Below are 21,197 nucleotides of genomic sequence, written 5' to 3'. Positions count from 1 at the left end.
TGATAGCTAATCAGACCAGATGCCCCTACCAGCCACCCCCATTCCTCTCTCTGCCTCCCCACTTAGCTCACCGACCTCCCCACTGCTGCCCAGCCCTGCCCTCCCTGAAGTCTCCAGCTGCCCCAGCTGATTTTATAAATGGCCCTGGCAGGAGGTGGGCACCTTGGCTAATTGAATCAGCGCCCATGAGGCAGGAGGCTGGAGGCTGCTTAGCATCACAGCTGAAAGGTGGTGGCAGCAACAGCTTGCGCGCTGCCATCAGGGAGGAGCCGAGGGAGCAGAGAGGCGCAGGCAGTCTGGGCCTCGGTTCACTCTGAAGCTCCAAGGCTGGAGCTCGCCGGGGTCCCTGGCCTGGGAGCAGGCTTCCAGGTGGACTGCAGGCCAACACACACACTCACACACCATTCATATGCTCTGGAAAAAGAAAATACAGGAGGAGGCAAAAGAGAGGAGGAAGAAATGGAGCAGGGAGAGCGATGCCATGCGCTCCTATGTGCGCATGCGCGGTTACGTGAACCCCTGTGCACAGATCTGTGATGGGCACCAGTCACAGGGCGGTCCTCACCTGCCCTGAAGTTGCCTCTGCATCATAGCTGGCACACGGAAACAGTGTCCCTGGTATCGACAGCTGCAGGTAGCACACAGACCCCGGAGCTGAGGACCCTTCCTCAGTCCTCAGGCTTACTTTGCCCTGCCCCTTTTGAAACTAGTCTGTCTCCTGACCTGCGAATTGGCCCCTCCACCCGAGGGGGCAGAGACCCTGTAAGGAGGGCTTTGCCTCGGGGCTTCTGCCTGAGGAGGCAGATCCCCGTGACTCGTGCCTTCATGAATCCACCCAGCCAAGGTCCCCACCAGCCCTTCTGTGAGGGGGCTCCAGGCGGGTGGTGGGGCTCGCAGGGGGATGAACTAAGAGACAATGCATGTTTCAGCAGCGGGGGTGCGGTCGGCCCACCCGCCTAGTCGTCTTCCGCGACGGCCCTGGCGGTGTGGTCAGCGTCCTCAACAACGGTCTCGAGGGCTTTCATTACCCTTTCCAAGTTCCCCAAATGTTCCACTTCCCCTCTGGCAGCCCTCGCCCGCCTCTCCCTACAGCCCCAATCTACCACTTCCCCTTTCCAGCAAGGCCTGTAGCACCAGAACAAAGAATTCAGAAGTCCCGGGATCTTGAGGAAGAGGAGGAGGACAGAGGATTCTGCGTATCTGAAGGAACAAGTTCTGAAATGCAGATTCCTCAAGCTATACCCTCCATTCTTTGGGTTCATAAATATTTAATTTCTCTCCTTCAGGGCCAAGCCCCCAGGCCTGGCGCAGACAACCCCCCCTGGCAGCCTTTTCCACAGGCTAACACTGCCCCCTTCTGGGCTGAGTTGGAGCACCCACCTCAACTGCTTCGTATAGAAACAGGAAAGGGGGCATCCTTGCCTGAGGGCCCCAGTCGAGTCCCACCATGCCAAGCCCCGACTGGGAAGCACCTGAAACCTTTAGAGACAGGGTCTTCCGGGGCTAGTGCTGGTGGTGGCAGCAGGGACAGCCCATTGGCACAGACAAAAAGATTCAGGGCTTCTGGAAGGCTTCCAGCCTGTCTTCAGCCTGCTTGAAGATGCCTGAGATTCCTTCAACAAGGGCAGAGGCACCGAGAGATGATACACCTTACGGCACACCTGGGAGGCTACCGGGAGATCCTGAGGTCTCTGTCTCACCTCCCTCCCAGGGGAGAGCCCCTCGCCAGCTGCTTTTGGCACACCTCTGGCTGGATAGAGTAAAGCCATCTTAACCTGAACATGTCAGAAACTAAGCTCTCCTTCCTCAAACCCGAATCCCTCTGAAAACCCTATTTCTTTGTGTTCAACATCCAGTGTGACTCCAGGGTCTGCAGGCCCCGCCTGCACAGCGTCCTTCCCGCCCCCAGTCCTTTCTGAATGCCCCTGGCACATCAGGCCCCGCCCACCAAGAACCCAGTCCCTTTCCAGGGCTCTACTGCCCTGGGGTGCAGCTCCTGCAGGACTCTGCTCAGAAGCCTTGTCCTGCACCCTATTAGGCACACATCCTCCACCATGTGGCTAGAGCCCATCCTCCGGACAGGCTGCCGTGTGCCTTCCACTCGGAACGCAGAGCTCTTTCCTGAGACTGCCCGCCCCTTCGTTCCGGCTGGTCTGTCTGTCCAGGATGCTCTCTTCACATCTCCTTAATCGCCATCAAGTCCCCTCCCACCCCCGACAGCGACAGCCCCCCCAAATGCCACTTTCCACAGGGAGCCTGTTTGGGTTCTCCAGTGAACCCTGAGGTATCTCTTCTGACCCAAGGCCCTGAGTCATCCTGTGGCACTAAGTCCCCTCTCAGGGTAGACATCTGTGCCCGTCTCAGCCCTCTCTGGGCTGTAGGTGGCTCAAGGCCAGGACAGTCCAGAGCCTACGGACGGTGCTCTGTGGCCCTGGCTGACTGGCTGGCAGCAGCAATGTGTGGACCTACCTTCCAGGAAAGCAGGTTTTGAAGAAGACAGTGCACAGGCCTGACCTGCAGGGAAACCAGACGCAAAGGCCGATGGGGAATTATGGGGTGGAAAGGGTTCTTGGAGCCCATGTGGTGGGACCCCACATTTTACAAAGAGGGCAAGTCTCAAGGAAAGCAAGGAGCTGAAAGGGGTCCATCACCTTTCTGGCACAGAAGAGGCTCGAACTGCCAGCTCTTTCCTGTCCTCCAGGCCAGCTCTTCATACCCCACCCCCTTCCCCACCATGTTTCTGGTGTTGGCCCTATACCAGCAAAGGGTTAGAGACGCTGAACCTTTTCCTGCAGGGCCCTGACTTCTGCAGACCCCTGGCTCAGGTGTTTGGGACCCAGCCTAGGCCCCCAGAGGACGGTGCATCTGGGAGAGGAGGTACTGGTGGTGGCTGACTGAAGCGTCCATTCCTCACAAGGCTGCAGCTGGCCCACCTCCACCCCCACAGCACTGGTGCCACACGGGTGCTTTTCAGGAAACTTTAATGCCACAGGGGAGTCCAAAACCCACCGGGTGCTGCAGCCACCCACCGGGGCTGTCCTCCAAAGGGGACATCAGCAGGCAGAAGGCCTGCACAAGCCAGGCAGTTGGCTGACATCCTTCTGTCCTGTGCCCTAGAGGCCTGGGGCTCCCTTGGACCCGGGAAAGAAACAAGAGGAAGTGGGAAAGGAGTAGGAGGTGGGTGGGTCTCTTCAGAGCGCACTTCCTGCTTTGGGGCAGTGACTCACCCAACAGACCCCCGGGGACAATTCCTGGGACCAGACAAGGGCAGCTGGAGCCTAGGATTGTGGGAGGAGCAAGTGGCAGTGCCTGGGGCGCAGTGGGCAGGAGTCATCAGCAAAAACCAGAAGGGAGGCCTGCCTTCCCCATCATGCTCCTCCTCACCAGCCTCCCACCCCTCCTGTTGTGCACAGGCGCCTCCCAGCACTGCCATTCCATGGGGCCCCCAACTCCTCGGCCCACCATCACTTTGGGCCTTTCTTAAGTACAACATTGTCATACTCAGTTTCCTGTGGCCAGTCCTTCCCCATTGGGTAAATGTGCTGGAGGCCACTAGGGTCTCCATCTGCTGTGGCCTGCCTCCTCCAGGCCTCACCCTGGGGCTCTTGTGGGCTGTCATACAGGGACAGGACTGCCACTCCCTCAGGCTCGTCGTATATGTGGTCGGGTCTCAAAGGTGGGCGCTCCTCAATGCTGTCATACAGAGGGTCAGCGGGGGGCTGGGGAGAGACCATGAGGATGCCCCTCAAGCTCTTCCCCAGGTTACGGGCCACCGCATCGAAGGGCACTGCGTATTCCCCCTCTGGCCCCCGAGGCCGGGAGCTGGGCACCGGGGCCGTAGGCGAAGGTGGCGGCAGTGAGTCGTGGGGCCGGGAGTAGGGGCTTTCCGGCCGGGGCTGCGCCACTGGCCCTGGGCCTGGCTGGGTTTGGGGCCCAGCAGGGGCTGCATTCTTCTGGGCGGAGATGGCCTCTTCCAAGGCCAAGAAGATCTCATTGCCTTGCTGGGTTTTGAACTCAAAGTTGCCCTCTCCCGAGACACACCGCCGGCCAGCCTCGAAGGAAAAGGTTACCTGGGACGAAGGGGAAAGGCAGACAACTGGCTAGGCCACAGCACAGGGTGGATTCTCCTGGACCCAGCTCCAAAACTCACACCCGTGGCCCTCTGCCCGAGCTGTTTCTTCTCTGCCTACCTCCCTCAATGCTTTTCCTTACCATCAAAGCCCACTCTCACCTCCTTCTCCACTCCCTTCATCACCCCTCCCATCTACCCACCTGTGGAGCCGGGCACGCACTTCATCCCCAGGAATACCTGCAACCACTGACCTCCGACTTCGCCTCTCCTGGTCTCTCCTTGGCCGCCCTCCTCTACCTTCTCTCCCAGCAGCTTCTTTGCTTTCACTGCCCCTCCTCTCGTTCCCTCCCTATGCCCTCTGTCGGGCCTTTGACTCCTCTTCCCGCCCTCCTCCCTCTGTCTCACCTTCAAAGGGCCCCTTGCACCTCCCCCCACCGTCTCTTCCCCCCTCACTCATCCTCCCTCTCCACCCACCTGCTGAGCCCCGCCCCCCCCAGCTCACCTTGTCACGCCCAAAGCGCCGCAGGAACCTGTAGGGCCAGTCGTACAGCTGGGTGCGGGGCTCTGGGCCAGCCCACAGCTCCAGGGCATTCTTTCCAGTCAGGAGGGTATAGGACCCCCGGAGCTGGCACCTCTCACTGGCTTCTGTGGGTCTCACAGTCACAGCAAACTCCTTGCAGGGGACCACTGGGGAGAGAGGAGAGAGAAGGCTGTTCACTGGCCTCACCTCTGCCCTGCTCTCAATGAGTGCGGGCCAGAGGCCACTAGAAACAGTCATTCGCATCAGTCAAACTCCCCCAAACGCCATGCACCTCTCCTTCCCCTGGTAGGCATCCTGACCTGGCCACATGCACCCCGACCTTGTGCCCACATCCTTCCTACTCTGTTGCCAGAGCCACAGCCCTGGCTTTTCCGTCCCATCAAACCAGCCACCTCCCCAGGCCCCCCATCCCAGCCACAGGTGCACCCCACCCTGCCCTCGCAGCTGTCAGCCTCCTCACCCACTGTGGGAGGAGCCTGGACGTGGTCCCCGCCTTCTCCTCCCACACACACCCACCCAAAGACCAGAAAGACCACAGTGGGGGGACTGCCTTGTCAGCAAAAAGCTCTCTGTCACAGGACACCTTCAATCCACAGAAAGCAAGCCTTTCTTTTTTCTTTTTAGATGTTGCTCAGGTCCTACCAACAGAGGCTTCAGAGCAGCCCCATTGTTGAGCCCCTCAGCCCCGCCCTGCCCCACCAGCACGGCTGGCAAGTGGGGGCAAATTGGGGTGAAGGGCTGACAGTCAGGGCGGGCAGGGCACTCCACCTTGGGCCACGCCCGGAAGTGATGCAGAGAGGCTGATAAGGGGCTAGCTGGGCAGGGGACAACCACAGGCAGGAAGACTCAAGACACAAAGGCAGGCAGCCAGAAGGCTGGCCCACACCTCCGCCCCCTGGCCCCACCGCGCCCTGGGGACGGCAGGCGGCCCCTCACCTGTGGTCCTGGTGCTGTACAATTCATTCTCCTCCATGTGGGGCCGGCTGCCCGGCCCCTCCGGCCCTGACAGCTTCTTCCTCTGGCCCTGGGGAGAAGGCCAGGCTCTCAGCACTGTCGCCAAGCGCAAGGGCCCCGTCAGGCCCAGGCTTTCTTTCGGGGCACACTCAGCCTGCTGCCCCATCTGCATTCTGGATGGGGGTCACCCCACCAAGGAACCACCCCCAGCACCCTAGCCTTGGCTCTTACAACACCTGCCCACCACAAGTAGTAGCCGCCCCCACCCCCTTGCCCGTTCTGCACCCCCACACAACTCACAGGGAAGGCTAGGAGGCAGATGGCCTGCACCCAGTCACTTCGCTCGGCTGTGGGGGCCGCCAGCAGGTATAGGCGCTCCTTGGTCTCCAGGAAGAAGGCACTGGTGTCCTTGGGGCTGCTGGCCTCCCCACTGGCCTCAGTCACCCGCAGACAGTCACTGAGGCGGATCACCCTTCGGGCAGCCTCTCCCCGGCGCGACTTCTCCGGGCCCTCCTGGAGCTCCAGCCGGGCCAAGGCACAGCCCGACTGTCCATACAGCGTAGCCCCAAACCTGCGCCATTTCTGAACCCAGACGCATGGCAAGGGGGTGTGGAGAGGGAGCCAACCAGAGATGGAGAGACGGTGACCAAAGGGAAGTGGTGGAACCATGGGAAGGGACTGGGGCAGCCACTTGGGGATGGGGAGAGTAGTAAAGAGCCCAGGAAGAACTTAAACAGGGCCTGAGGAATCAGAAAGCACTGGAGCTGGGGATCACCACAGGCAAACCAGCGCGAGGCCTGAGAGGACCGCAGAGAGCGTGCTGGAGGCAGAGACAGCACAGTGAAGGCTGACTTCGAGGCCAGGCAGGCCCAGCCCAGGGGGTCCACGCCTAGAGGCAGAAAGCCTGTGAGTCCCTGAGACCCAGGGGAAGGGAGGGGAGGGCAGCGCCAGGGCCCACATGGAGATCATCACTCGTGTGTAGAAGGCCCTCCCTCCAGGACCTTCGATTGACCCTCCTGAACCTCCCACCTCATCTCTTGACAGGGTGGCAGAAAGGGGGAAAGGGAGAGAAGAGGGGAAGGGGGAAGGGGGAGAGAGAGATGGGAGGAGAGAGACAAAGAGAGGGGGGTGTCCAGTGTGGGTCAGTTGAGGAAAAGAGGACTTCCTGCTTCCAGGAGGCCCGGGAAGGAGAAGGAGGTCAGGCACACTGGGGCTCTCCGCTCAAGCTTACACCAGCCAAACCTATCCGCCCCCCCCCCATGGGGCGGGCAAGAAGGACGGACCCCCACTGCAGCCCTGAGTCACCCTCTCTGCTGCTTCTCTCATTCCCTTCCAAGGTGTCCCCGTAAGAAGAAGTCACCACAGAGCAAGAAAGGTAAGAGAGGGAGTTAGAGCCTCCCTCTACCGTCCTCTCCCGGGAGGGTGGGGAGCAGCATCAGCAGAGAGCACAGTGTGGGGCCTGCTGGGGGGGCGGGGAGCAAGCAGCCGCGAAGGAAGGAGCCCTCCCAAGTTCAGCTCTGGGTCTACTTGGTGGATGGCACCGTCTCCACCATCCCACAAGGGTTGGGGGGCATTCGGCCCACTCCTCCCCTCCCTGGCAATTACTTGCAGGCCAGCCTCGCCCTTCCTACCTTTCCGAAAGTCTGCTGCTGCTGAAGGTACAGGAAACCCTGCTTCACCGCATCTGCCATCCTCCCACCATCGCGGTGCCCCGCTCGGTGGCCGGCCGCTCCTTCCACTGCCACCCTCTTTCTCTCCTCTTGGCCCCACGGCGTGTTCCCCCTGCTCTCAAGTTCATTTCCTCTCTGCCTAGAGTTCTCTGCACTATTCTAGTCTGCTTGATGACGACAGGCTGATAGGCCCTGTGGTTTCTTGTCCTGTGTGTGTGTGTGTTTTTTTTCTTTTTGATGAGTTGAGTTTCACACTGAACTTCCTGCATTTTCAGTCAGTAAGAGTTACGTTCCAAACGGCCCACCTCCAGCTCTTTGGCGAGCAACAGCTCAGGTACAAAAGCCTGCGTGAGGAGTCACCAAGGAGAGTGGCTGACCCACGGAAGGAGGAGACCCAGAAACGAAGCCTGAGAGTCAAGCCCACAACAAAAGGCCCCTACACTCCAGCTGGGTGCTTAGTATGACAGAGCTGGAAGACAGCTTAGAAACTGACCAGCCCAACTTCCTAACTTAAAAGTGGGGAGACGGGTTCAGGAAGGCCTGGGGGATGTGCTCAAGGCCACCAAACTGGATCCCAAGCCTCAGGACACGATAAGAACCGAGTTACAGGCCCCTCAGCTCGCAGGACACAGGAGTGCTCCCTGCCCCCAACAACAACGCATGCTCCCCCGGCCTCCCTGAGGTGTCAGACCAATGACCGTCCTCACATGCTCCCCTCCCAGACCACATCCAACCTGGGGGATTTTGCCATCCTTCCAGGCCTGGTGAGCGTTATAAAGACACTTGAGTTTCATCCAGACATTATCTTTTTAAGTTACAATAGCAATCGCTTATATCTTTTTAAAAATCAATGCACAGCTACCGAAACAAAAGTGCTTCCTAGTTAGCAAAGCTCCCAGGCACACACGGCTACCAGCCACACTACCCAGCCCTGGAAAAAGGAAGGGCTAGTTTGACACACCTGTTGGTAACTCTCCTCCTGAGGTCGCAGGGCTGCAGGGGAAGGAAGTTCCAGGGTTTCTGGTTTGCAATTCAACAGTCCTTTTACTGCTGGCTCCAAAGTGGCATCTGGGCTTCATGCAAGAAGGTACATTGTTTGGGGGAACCTGAGCTTCCCAGAGAACATTTAACTTACAGCCAGATGGTTCCATGAAGCAATCTGACGGAGGCACGGTGCAGAGTGTTGGAGGGACCGGGAGAACTAAACCAGCATTCTTGGGGTAACCCCATAATTGGGGCTTATGTAACTGGGCCACTTCCTCTACCACCTGGAGTTCAAGTGCCTTGGGAAGGAGAGCAGAGAGTGCACAGCTCAGGCCTCCTGCTGCACACACGGTGTGTTTTATCAAACAGCTTTAAAAGATGAATGTTGTGAGCCTTTGGAGGAGACGGCTGAGTCACGTGAAGCTCCTGGCACTCGGCCTGCTGCCTGGGCTCCAACAGGATGATCCAGAGACCCAGGGTGGACCAAGGATGCCGGTGGGACACACGCTTAGGGAAGTGGTCAGGAGTCTGGAAATGGGACCAGGCTGATTCCATCTCTCCAGCCCCTAAGGAGAGACACCACCTGAGAGCCAACATCAGCACCTCTATAGAGCGAGAAGGGCTTCCAGGGCCACCGACAGAGCAGTGCCTTTCAGCCTGAAATGTGCAGATCTTGTTAAAGGGCAGACTCTGACGCAGGAGCTGTGGAGTGAGACCTGAAATGCTGGTGCTGTTGGTGAGTGGGCCCAACCCCACTCTGGATAGCAAGACAATAGATGCTCTTCCTCTACTCTGATCTCATTGCCTTTCCATAAGGCAAACCCAGTTCCAGTCGGAACCACAGGGGGGCGCCCGAGCTTACCAGATGACTGGACAGCTATTTAAACCCGGAGGCCTGAGCCTGAGGTATACCACACACCCTCGTGGTCCCCCTTGCCTGTAGTAGTTGAAGAAGTTCTCTGCCTGTGGCTGTCGTCTGCAAAAGATAACGCAGCAGGAGTGTCCTAAGAGGGACACCCTTTAGGCCCCTCCCACTTTCCTTGGCAAGACTGACCCTGCAGTGGAAGCACTAACCCCTTCTTTATAGCTACAGGTGGACCCCTGTGATCAGTGGCTCAGAAGACTTAACTCCAAGACACAGCTGACGGCAGAAAATTAGAGGCCCTTAGGTCACCCAGGCACCAGTGATGAACAGAGAAACCATTGTATGGGAACCATTTATAAGGAGGCACAAGTAAGGTGTAGGGTGCCCCTTGGCATTTCTTTTTGCTTTATTGGCTAGGAAGGAACACCCCTCACCTCCCACCCCAGTGGTTCCTGACTGTGGGGGAGGGACGACAGTACCAGTCTCTTGAGTTCCATTCCTAGTCCTCATCATTTCTCCATTAGCTATATCACTTTTCTCAGTACTCAGTAAAAAAGAGAACCCAGGAGAGAGAGAACACGAACCCAATTCTGGAAACTCTGAAAGGCTTATAACATAACATAATTATGTTACTTACTATTGACCTAACATGTCAAATGCTTTATGTTCTCCTATGAGCCCCACACACCATTAGAATGAGACTGCGCTATAAAGAAGTTAATTAGTTCAACATTTATTATTAAGCACCTACTCTGTACAGAGGCACTAGGGACAGAGCGTAAAGAGGACAGATCGAATCTTCGTTGTGCCACGGTTACTTTTTTGGTGGGAAACCCTGACAATGAAAAGTGCAAACGTCCAAGTGTGCTGTCAGTGTGACAGCAACGGGGTCGGGGGGCCGCTTCCACCAACCAACGAGAAGAGCCTCTCTGAGATCAAACTGAACTGGAAATGAAGGCAATTCGAGCTAGACGTCTAGACATCTTGACTGGCTGCCTCCAGAACTCAGAAACTAAGATTACTGTCTGCTCCAATCATTCACCTTTGTTTTTGTTTCCATAGAGACGCCTCCCCAATCGCTCGCACCATAGGTTTGTCTTTGGGAGCCCACCTGCATCACCACTTCCTAGAGGGAGACCCAACTATTTAACTGAACTGAACTGTTCTCAAGACTGAGGACAGTTTAATGAGGTACAGAAGGATCTACCAAGTCGAATTCTGGAATGTGAAGCTTTCGAGGAAATTTCAGAGGAGGGAACTGTGGGGGTTCAGAACAAATCACCCCGAGATGTGCCTCTGTGGTTTGCAGATTGTTCTGAGTTAAAGGCAACGTTAGCCACAGGTTCAAAAGAAACTTCTGCCCCGCCTCCCTTAACTACCTAGAAGAGCTTAAATCAGGGGCCTTGCCCACAATAGGAGATCAGAGACAACCTCTTCCGACCTGTCTGCAGGGCAGGAAAGTTTTCTATTCACTAAACGTCTGCTCTTCTTCTCATCCTGCAGTGGCCCTCTGAAGGCCCCAGGGCACCTTCTCATCCTCAGCTCAGAATGCTACACGCCCATATTTCCTTTCCGACTCTGAACCTCTCGTGCATGTGGGGTCTCTGATTCTCTCATGTTTGTGGGGTTCCCATACATATGTACGCATTAAAGTTGGTTATTTTCTCTTACCCCCCAAAAAGAGCCAATAGCATGAGGGAAGCAGCCCCTTAAATATCTGAGGAAATAAATGTTTCAGACAGAGATTACTTCAAACGTAAAGGCCCTCAAGCAGGAGCACCTGGATGTGAGGAAACTGAAGGTCAGAAGGACCACAGCACTGTGAACAAGAGACGGCACAGCAGAGATGAGGTCAGCTCACATGTCATCTTGGGCTACAGCCAAGATTTGGAATGTTTTCTAAATGCACTGGGAGGCCACTTAATGATTTTTAAGCAGGGGTATGAATTATCTGATTTATGATTTTCAAAGAATGTTCTGCAGCCATATGGGAAATGGATTATCCGAAGGCAAGCTAGGAAGCAGAGAAACTAGTTAGGAATCTATTACTAGAGCCCAGGAGATATATGATGGTGGCCTGGACGGCTGTTAGTGGTGGTCACGAGAGAAGCAGCCAGATTTGAGTATGTATTACATAAAGATTCAACAGGACTTCCAAGTGGATTGGGCATGGGGTCTGCTGAGACACTAGCAATCAAGACGGTTCCTGGGTTTTCAGTCTGAGCAACTGGATGAATGGTGGTAGCATTTACTAAGATAGGGAGGACAGGAGAAACCAGTGTAGGGAAGGGTATGGTGGGAGATGGGATTTCCACCTGGTCCACAGGAGCCGTTAACTTCTACCCAATCAGGCAGAGAGTGTATTAGAAGACTGACAGTGAAATTATGACTTGCCCTGACTGGTGTTGAAACCGGAAAAGACACCAGTGTTCGGGCTGCCCGTCACTACCAAACCCAATAAGCAATGACAGCAATTGAATCTTTATGGGCGCTTTATTCAGATCTCTGGGGATACGAGAAAATGGTGGGTTCATACCCACCCAACAGACCATCTTCTCTTCTCTTTATAGCAGGGAATAAACAAGGTGTGAAGAGGGGTTTTGAAATTCACAGAGGGTCAGGTAGAAGAAACTGCAACTTTCCTGTCCTGGGTGATTAGCTGTTCCCAGGGGCAGGCTGTTGTTTGCCCCTCCCTGAAACACAATAGCCTGGATGCCGCCAATTGTTCCCAGGTGGTAATCTTTAGCAGAGCCCCAGGAGGTCAGCTGTTTTCCCAGGAGCCAGGGTGGGCCTTATCTGTAGTTTCTGAAACAAAAGCTTTAATATATACATTACTTGCTAGGCTTATAAGTATTTACCCTAAACTAAAATTTTCCAACTCTTAAGTCCCCTATCAGTGTGGCTCAGCGGGATTGGGTGTCATCCCACAAGATCAAAAGGCTGCTGTTTGATTCTGTTAGGGCACATGCCTGGGACCTAGTCCCTGGCTGGGGTGTGCACAAGAGTCAAACAATCAGTGCGTCTCTCCCTCCCCTTCCCTCTCTCTAAAAATAAGTGAATGAATGAAATTTTTAATTTAAAAAAATTGTGACTCCAAGAGTATACCACTATAGCTATGATGGTCAGGCAGCACCTGCTCTCTACACTGACGGAACTTCCAACATTGTAAGGTTGTTGAAAAACAAATAACAACAACAAAAACCCCACTACATCTCAGGGGCAACAGTCAAAAGCTCTGTCTGCACAATCTTATCTGAGTGAATCTAATAGGCGGAACCTATTTTGCAGAACCCTAGCTGCAGGGAAGTCTGGGTAGTGTAGTTTTTAGGTGCCCTACCCCTGCAAACCAGGAAGCACACTAGGAGGACGAAGATTGGAATGAACTCTTAGCTCCAGTCTACTCTATCCACGACAGAGTTATTCACTATCATCTTCGTTTTTATCGCACGTGGTAGCTAGACCCTAGCCAATACAAACTCCAAACAACCAACACTCTCAGAATGCAGCTAAAGTCTAATCTGAGGGCCTTGATTGGGAAGCCAGGATGGAATCCGATGGAAAACAGGAACCGTCATTATCTAACCGGTAATTCCTAGAGGGAAAGACTGGAATTGGCTTCAGCAGGCAAGGACTGACCTGGTCTGACACAGAAGGATGGCTTTCCCACTCAGAGCCCAGGGTCCTAAAAACCCATTGATCCCCCTCCAACCCCACTTCTCAATACCTGACCCTTCTCAGGAGGCAGCCTTCTAAGATAACGATCTACGGTATTTGGGAAGATTGGAGCTACGCCTTCTGCATATTTCTCTCATCACCATTATTTGGCGGCTATTTCCATGGATGATTTTGGAGAAAAGGATAAAAATGAAAACGAGAGTACTATTTTGGTTGCAGGTAAAATCCAGGATCAGAAAGCAATAGCCCTTGTCCACTGGAGCGAAAGCTTGGAAAGTCAAGAAGAACGCAGGCATCCTAAGTGGGGTTATGGGCGGTGGGCGCAGCGCCAGACGCCTCAGGGATGCGGTGTCACAGCCGTGGCCAACGGCGGGGACCGGGGGCATCCAGGGGCAAAATCTGAGGAGGACGCTCGAGAAGAGAGGAGTCCGCCAGGTGCGGGGCTCTGGGTGGGGACAGGTCCCGGCCTTTCCAGGAGCCCTCGCCGCGGAGACCAGCTCAAGGAGCGTCAGCTCCCGCCCCAACGCCAGCCAGCCCAAGCGCGCGGCCCCTTTAAAGCCATGTAAACAAAGCTTTGTTCCCGGCCCCCTCCCTCCGCGCTCCCCGGACCGCGCCGCCACCGCCCCCCTAGCCCCCGCCCCCGACGGCTCCGGCCGCTGACGTTGCCCGCGCCTTTACGGCGTCCCGACCGCGCTGCGCATTCTCCAACCACCGGCCGGACGGCCGGGCCTGCGCAGCTGAGCCGCGTTACGCCGCCAGCGTAGCGTCGGGCCCCCCAAGCGCGCAGGCGCAGCGGCGACGGCGGCGGCAGCGGCTGCGACCCGGCCGAGGTGCGCGCTAGGGGGGAGGGGGCCCGAGAGGAGCATGAATGGAGCAAAATGGCGGATCATGTGCAGGTGAGAGGAGCGGCGGGGGAGGGGGCGGCCGCACAGAGTAGGGAGTGGGGCGCACACGGGCCCCGGGGCTCGGCCGGTTCGGGGCTTGCTGGGCCCGCGCCGCCGCTGCTCAGGGACCCAGCCGCCGCCCGTCCCGGGGCTCCGGGGCCTTTCCCGCCTCCCGGGCCGGGGGGCCTCCTCCATCCCCTCGCACCCCGTCCCACGCCTTTGGCTCGGGGCTGGGGGTGCGGGAATCAGCGCCCTGGCGCGCACAGCCGACCGCGCTCCGCAATCTCTGTCTTCCCGCCGGAGGGAGGCCTTCCGCGAGTCCTCAGTGCCCCAACGGCGCGGAACGGAGGGAGACCCCTTTGCCGCTTCTGCCCTGAGGGGACTTAGCCATTCCACCCGCCAGCCCTAAACGAATAACAAAAAGAGAACCTCGCGCTGTGAAACCTCGTTCTCCAGAGTCTTTCCCGCCGCCTGCCTTCTCACGCCCCCGAATACGAGAGACCCCCTTCCGGCCTCCCCTCCCGTGGATGTGCCCCTCCCTCTCAGACTCCTAATCTCACAGCCTGCAAGGCCGAGCTCCCCAATCCTCCAAAATGGGTTCCTGGGCCTGGGCCCGCCCGCCCTCCGGCGCCCCTCTCCACGGTGAAGGAGTTGAATGCCCACACCTCCCATGAAACGTGGGGTGGAGGGGGTGTGTCTGACGCGGGAGGTGCTCTGTTGGGTGCAGACGTCGCTCTGGAGGGTCTGGATCAGGCTCCCGAGCTTCCAAAGGCGTGCTTTGGGCCCAGGCCACTTCTCACGGGCAGGGCACAGGCCCCACCTAGGAAGGGACCGCCCGAACCGAACCTGGAGGAGTGCGGGGTTATTTCATGCAAACTCCATAAAGTTTTTCCAATCTGTGCCTTAGATCTGATGTTTTTATGGCAGTTACTGACACAAATCTGTCGTTATAAACCTTCGGATTTTCTAGGCAACTGCGCACAGGTTTGTGTTCTGCAAAGTAGAGAGCATAACAAATACCACTTTTTGTGCATATTATATAGTATTTCTCAAGTAAAGTGAATGACCTTATTCCTTACGTGATGTTTACAAGAGGCTGGAATGATGTGACTTCTACCAGGTCCTTTGATTTAGAAGAGAGGGACTAAATATTCAGGCCAGGGATCAGTAAATCTTCAGAGTGTGAGGGACAAGGTATTAGGACAGAATTACCTCAAAACTGTGCAGGTGGAAGACCACAAGATTGGTGTTTAAAGCAAATATCGTGGCCTAATTAAGAAGTAGTAGTAAGCCCTGGCTGGTGTAGCCCAGTGGATTGAGCGCAGGGCTGCGAACCAAAGCATCGCTGGTTTGATTCCCAGTCAGGGCACGTGCCTGGGTTGCAGACCAGGTCCCCAGCGTGGGTTGTGCTAGAGGCAACCACACATTGATGTTTCTCTCCCTTTTTTTCTCCCTCCCTTCCCCAGCTCTCTAAAATAAATAAATAAAAATTTTTAAAAAAGAATTAGTAGTAAAACATCATCACGAAAGTGATGATGATGATGATGATAAATGTGTAGCACCTTGAGTTTTATAGCAGCCATGTCTAAGAAGTGTGAAAGATTTTATGTGATTTAAAAAATATTCTGCCCTGGCTGGTGTAGCTCAGTGGATTGAGCTTGGGCCTGCGAACCACACGATGGCGGTTCTATTCCCAGTCAGGGCACATACCTGGGTTGCGGGCCAGTTCCCGGCAGGGGACACACCAGAGGCAACCATACATTGATCTTTCTCTCCCTCTCTCCTTCCCTTCCCCTCTAAGGATAAATAAATAAAATCTTTTAAAATATATATATATATTCTTCTAATAGAGTAGGGTAGGCAAGAAATCTATCGTTCTAAAACAAAACCAAAGCACTGAACCGATAGGAGATTTATTTAAGGTAAGGCTAAGTGAACCAAAGCCCTTTAACTTTGTTACGGGTGCTCTTATCTTCTGGGGGAGAAGAGTGTCCCTGAGATTTCAGGGCAGGCTTTGAGCAGATTGCCTTTTTGTCGAGGCTGTCTGTTCAAAGGGGAATTCAGAGGAAGTTCATGAACTTCTGTGAAGATGCATCTGTTTTATCTTATGTAAAGAAGCATCTCTTAATGTGATCTCTCCCACACTTTGACAAAAGGTCATTCCTCAGCAGAGGAAAGCCAAGGTGCATCCAAGCAATCATTGTAGCATTTCTTTCTCAGGACAGTCTACCTTATTTTTAGTAAAGTAATGTTTTTCTTCCACCCACCCCAAATCCACCAGAGTAAGAAGTTAATAACTTTGAAAAATTAAAAAGAGGACTGTGCCAGTGTTTTATTCTACTTTTAAGAAGTATAGTATGTTGTTCCCCGAGTGGTCCTTATATCAGTAGGATAAGTTTGTGAGAGAATTTTTTTCTCTTTAAAGAAAATAGGCATATATTGCTTTTCTCTGTTAGACCACTAAATTACTTTTAGTATTGGGCACTCACAGACTTTAACATTGTAGTAGAAAAACATTAATAAAAAGATGACAAGTTTCCCCATATGGCATGAATGAATATATAAAAGGATTAGAGACAAACATGAAGTGCACCAAGAGGGAATTCCTTTCTCAAAACACTGTTCAAACAGCAATGAACAGAATTTATAGGGGGCCCTATAAATTCAAGATGGTGATTATTTGAAAGTTTCAAGTGTAGTACTAAATAGTTGAGTCATTATTATCTAATACTTCTTTGAACCACCAGGGTGAGCAGTTTTTGGCTTTTTTTAATTAACACTAAGTAAGTGTCTTGATTCTCAGGCTGAAGTCTTGAGCATCTCTTTTGATAAGTGTTTTATGGAAGAGTTAAGTGTCATAAAACATTAGTAATAAAAAAATAATATCTGATGTGTCTTTTAGCTTTGCGGATGTCATGGGCAAGCTTCCCGGAGGAGTGGCTGGAAGCACCTCCTTATTGTCGTGGGTTTTTTTATTATTGGTCTTAGATCACAGCTGACACCCACCAAGGTTGTAGAGGTTACAGAGTATTGACTGTAAAAAAGCAAAACATTCATTTGTATTTATCTTCATAAAGCAAATGCTCCTTTTTTAATTTATATCTAAAGTTAGATGAAGATAATTGGGATTCAGTGTCTTTGCTTGCTGGCTACTTACTGGAAAAAGATGAAGGCAACTCTTAGAATACAGTAGTACTAAAAAAGATTAGGAAGGTTCAGGTGTTTTAATAGTGCTAGCTGGTGATCAGGGTCTTGAGAAAAAGGAAGAATGTATAGTATTATAACTATGTCATTACTGTACAAACAAATATATACTAATTATAGTATGAATACTAGGGGGTATTTGCTTGTTATGCCAGATCTTACACAGAATCTTAAAGTATTATGCACTGGATTCTGCATTATGACTATGTAAAAACAGAAAATACTGTTTTCAAATAATCATAGTTTGCTTTAAATTTAATGTGCAGTAATTAAACATTGACCACCAGTTTAACTCTAGGGAGCCATGAAGAACTGTTACAACTGGCAGGTTAATATTTAACAGTGAGAAAGTTTAGCCTGATTATAGCAGAATTGATCGTTGTCTTTTCCAGCTTTTAAAAATAGGCAAGGAAATGATAGCAACTATGGGTAGTCTACTTTGAGAAGGGGGTTCTGTACAACTTTGGAGAATTTCAAATTGAAAAAATGGTAACTTTTGTGACTTTTTTCCAGTTGTGATAATAGTGCTTAATATGTGCAAGGCCCTTTGCTGTGCTGGGCACTACAGAGCTGAGAAGAGACACCGGAGCCAGACTGCTGAAATGTCCAGTTCTGATGTTCTCTTTGAGCAGGCTTCAGAAGTACAAGCAGATGCAAGAACTAGTGCATTGATTTCACAACATGCTGCATTTGTGTTGGGTGGTACTGGAATAGCTACCTTCCCTCACTGAACCCATCTATCTCTTCTGTAGATTTATATAGTAATAAGTTTATTTACATGTACTTGATAATTCTGACTTCAGTATATTTCCTCTTATGAGAAAAACCTTTGGAAAAGTTAAGGGATGTATATGGCATGTGGTATCATTCAAACACTTACGCAATAAAACACAAAACATTATTCTAATAGAATCTCTAATTTAGATGGAAGTAGGAGAAAGAAGCATTGAGAAGCTTCCTACTCGGTATGTTACAGAGAAATTAACCCCCATTTGATCCAGAAATTAATGTTCATAATTACCAGCTGTATTTTCTTTCTTTTTATTCTGTTGGGTTTTGAAAGCAACATTGCACCACAGCCTTTTGAGAAGGAAAAGTTGCCAGTTTAAACCAATAAGCTAATGTCTGTGTAGGTATAACTGCTGGGGCTACTTCAGTATATCTTAAGGAAGAGAGTGTTTAGAAATTGCGTCTTTTTTTTTTTAAACACCAAACATATATGATTTCGTAGATTTCCTCAGGAATCTCAGTGGCTTATCTTGAGGACTTTAGTCCAGGGTATTTCATTTGAAGTCAAGCTATCAGCTGGGGCTACAGTCAGCCTGAAGGCTTGGCTGAGGGTGGAGAATCTGCTTTCACGCTTCCTCCTGTGGTCATTGACAGGCCTCAGTTACTCGTAGGCTGATGGAGTAAGGGCCTCAGTGTTGCACTAGCGGTTGCCCAGAGGTTTCAGGTCTTCAGTACAAGGTCTTTTAAATTTTAAGGACTTCTTTTTCCCATTACATGTTGATGTCTGCTTTGTATAGTGACCCCTCTTTATTACTAGTTTGTTTTTTCAATTTCTTATTAAAATATACCTTCAGAAAGAAAATTTTGAAATATATGTACCTTCAAATATTTACAGAAATCTTAATTGTTCAGCTTGGTGAATTGTCATAAAGTTAACACTCTTTTGTAACCATATCTAAATCCACAATATTATCAGTGCCTCAACAAGTCCCTCTCTCAACGACTAATTGTACACTGTCCTAAGAGTAGCTGCTATCCTTTCATTTGATTTTTAATATGCTAGAAGTCAAGCTGAGTAAGTCTTGCCTTTGAACATGAGAGCTTGAACTTCAAAGCCAGGGAAGAAGTAATAGAGGGCAGTGGTTCTTCAGCCACTGAGCAGTTTGGGTGTTTGTTGACAATGTGATGGAAGCTGTGTGCTCTCCAGGAAGGAAAAGGGTACCTTCTCAGAAATCTGCCTACATTTTCAGGCCATTCATGAACTTCAGAACTAGAGTTTAAAGATACATTCCTTTTTAGGTGAAAATGCTCACTACATTTTATTCAGAAACTGCTTTAAAAGTATTTCCCTTTTGACCTATGTAAAAGGCTACTTGAGGGTCACAGTGTGTGTTCCTGGAGAGTTATATGTAGACTGAATTTGTAAATACTGAATTTTGAGGATGACAGTGACTTAAGCATGTAATGTCCTGTTCTTAGTGTTATGCTGACACTTTGAAGGAAGTATAAGACGTGATGTCCTATTTTCAGGAGCTCCGCCTCTTAATTGGAGAGATAGGGTTTGTGGTGAGATTAGTGTTTTTGTCAGCTGGATCCTGAATGGGGATTGTTACTCCCATGACCATTTCCTCCCATTCCAGTACATCTGAGCTCACCCCTCTCCTTTGTAGTGACTCACTGTAGCAGGGGTTCTCAGTGGAATGAGATTGGTACCCAAGGGGTATATCAGAATCTTGAGGAAAGAAGGGAAATTATCAAAAACTGGGTCCTGTGTCTGATACTTGCATCCCTGGTTCTCTCCACCCTTCACACACATTCATGCATGTGTTTATTCATGCACACACATATCTTCCTACCATCAACAGAAAGGATGTGTTTGAGAGAAGGCAGAATTGGGAACTTCATGCTAGCATTTATTGGACTTTCAGCTGCTTGCTGCTTTGTATGGTATCATTTAATGCTCACAGCAGCTCTAGAAGGTTGGTATTGTTGAGATAATAGTAATGAAATTTTCCTTAAAATAGGCTGATAACAGGGCCTTGTGTCTTGGGAAGCCTGGAGCACAATTGAACCATTTAGGTGATTATTGTAGTGGCAGTTGTAAACTTAACTGACATGCAACTTGGTTGAGGGGAGGAGAGAGGGAGAGAGAAGCAACATTTATTGAACTGTGTGCTAGCCAGCCACCATGCTAATCCCTTTTAGCTGCGTTATGCCATTAAATTGGGTAGTTCATTTAGTCTTGGAGCCTGGATTAGTCCTCCTAAGACCTGCTTAGACCTGCTAAATCCCTTGTATTTCCAACATTCTGGTCGGGATTTCCAGTTGTTATCTTTACCCTTCTCCCAGGTAAATCACCGTGTTCTCAATTCATATGTACACTTTCATAAATTTTTCTAAAATATGTATGTTCACATTAATGTTTTTGTTCCATTTCTCTTAATATGCCTTCTACCCCACCTGTAAGCAGTGAGGGATGTTTCTTATGGACAAGAAATGAGATGTTGATGCTAATATACTGAAAAAGAATTCTCACTTAAGATTCCTTGGAAAACAACCAAAATACATTTTTTAAAAGATTTTATTTATTTTTAGACAGAGGGGAAGGGAGAAAGAAGACAGAAACATTAATGCATGGTTGTATCTCATGCACCCCCTACTGGGGACCCAGCCTGCAACCCAGGCGTGTGCCCTGACAGGGAATCAAACCAGCAACCTTTTGGTTCACAGGCCAGTGCTCAATCCACTGAGCCACACCAGCCAGGGCCCAAAATGTATTTTTTTTAAATATCCCTGAACAAAACTAAGTTAATGCCATATCCCTTGTGCTCTTTCAAGAAGTAGTGATCTTATAGCTGTGATGTCCATCTGATTTTTTAAGTGTTCAAACTTGTGTTGGACACAAATACTGATTTCATCTGTAATTTGTATGATAAATTATATTTAAAGTGTGTAGCCTTAGAAAGAATTATTATCTAAACATTTGCCCTAGAGTTTGAGTTGGTTGCATGGTTCAAAGGGGTGTATTTAAGACTAAAAAAGAAAAAGCAGGAGATGCAGGTGTTGTTTGTTTTTCAGTATTTTTTCCTAATTCTACTTAGAATTTGCTTGCAGAGTTTCAAAGCATGTGTCGTAAATTTGGCAAAAATCATTTCAAAGCTCAGTTTTTTAACTTTATTCTCCTTTACTGACTCCTGAATTTTGGTGCTTTCTTCCTGTCTTCCAAAAGACATTGTCTGATGCCAAGCAGGAAATTTAATTTGACTTTAGGAACTTGTAACAAACACATAGTTTGCTCTGGGAAGCCAGGAGTGTGTTTCACGTGTCTGTTCTTTATGGGAAAAAATTCATCCCCATCCTGCCCAATGTATAGCCCCAGACTATTCAGAGAGTATTATTTGTTTTATGTTGTAGATGACTTTTTTATTGTCAACTTGTCATTGATCCTGAGGAATCTTAGAAGGTTTTGTCAGAAACTAGTCTAGTACATAGCCAAGAATTTAGAAGAATAATTAAAACTTACTGGAAAATGGAACTTTGTTTTCCCTACTCTTAATATTTGGACTTGTGGTGCCAGGGCTGAGCAGGTTTCTTTAAGCCTTCATAAGATCAGTTGGGT

The 21,197-nt window shown here is 51.0% G+C and overlaps 1 protein-coding gene across 2 annotated transcripts; it reads right to left on the bottom strand.

Moving 5' to 3' along the window:
- Nucleotides 1-2,964: 2,964 nt before the first annotated feature.
- Nucleotides 2,965-7,383, bottom strand: DOK2 (docking protein 2). Of its 2 annotated transcripts, XM_037028834.1 has the most exons (5): nt 7,199-7,383; nt 5,868-6,149; nt 5,550-5,637; nt 4,575-4,759; nt 2,965-4,070 (listed from the first exon to the last, which is right to left on the bottom strand). In XM_037028834.1, exons 1-5 carry the CDS (start codon nt 7,256-7,258, stop codon nt 3,465-3,467), a joined length of 1,221 nt encoding a protein of 406 aa, XP_036884729.1. In that variant the 5' UTR covers nt 7,259-7,383; the 3' UTR covers nt 2,965-3,464. The 2 variants fall into 2 exon arrangements, with proteins under 2 accessions (XP_036884729.1, XP_036884730.1); XM_037028835.1 differs by lacking the exons at nt 5,550-5,637; nt 5,868-6,149; nt 7,199-7,383 and adding an exon at nt 4,885-4,986.
- Nucleotides 7,384-21,197: the final 13,814 nt, after the last annotated feature.

This window comes from Sturnira hondurensis, unplaced genomic scaffold (genome assembly GCF_014824575.4).
Source record: "Sturnira hondurensis isolate 20B ecotype Veracruz unplaced genomic scaffold, ASM1482457v3 Scaffold0020119, whole genome shotgun sequence".
NCBI classification, from domain to species: Eukaryota; Metazoa; Chordata; class Mammalia; order Chiroptera; family Phyllostomidae; genus Sturnira; species Sturnira hondurensis.
Note: the sequence above shows the minus strand (reverse complement) of the source record. Positions and strands in the feature narration are given on the sequence as shown.

Coding starts and splice junctions, on each gene's coding strand:
- DOK2 (XM_037028834.1), bottom strand. CDS start 7,258: ATGGCAGATGCGGTGAAGCAGGGTTTCCTGTACCTTCAGCAGCAGCAG. Junction 5,638..5,867: donor TCTGCCTCCTAGCCTTCCCT/GTGAGTTGTGTG, acceptor CCTTCTCCCCAG/GGCCAGAGGAAGAAGCTGTC. Junction 4,071..4,574: donor GGCGCTTTGGGCGTGACAAG/GTGAGCTGGGGG, acceptor CCTTCGTCCCAG/GTAACCTTTTCCTTCGAGGC.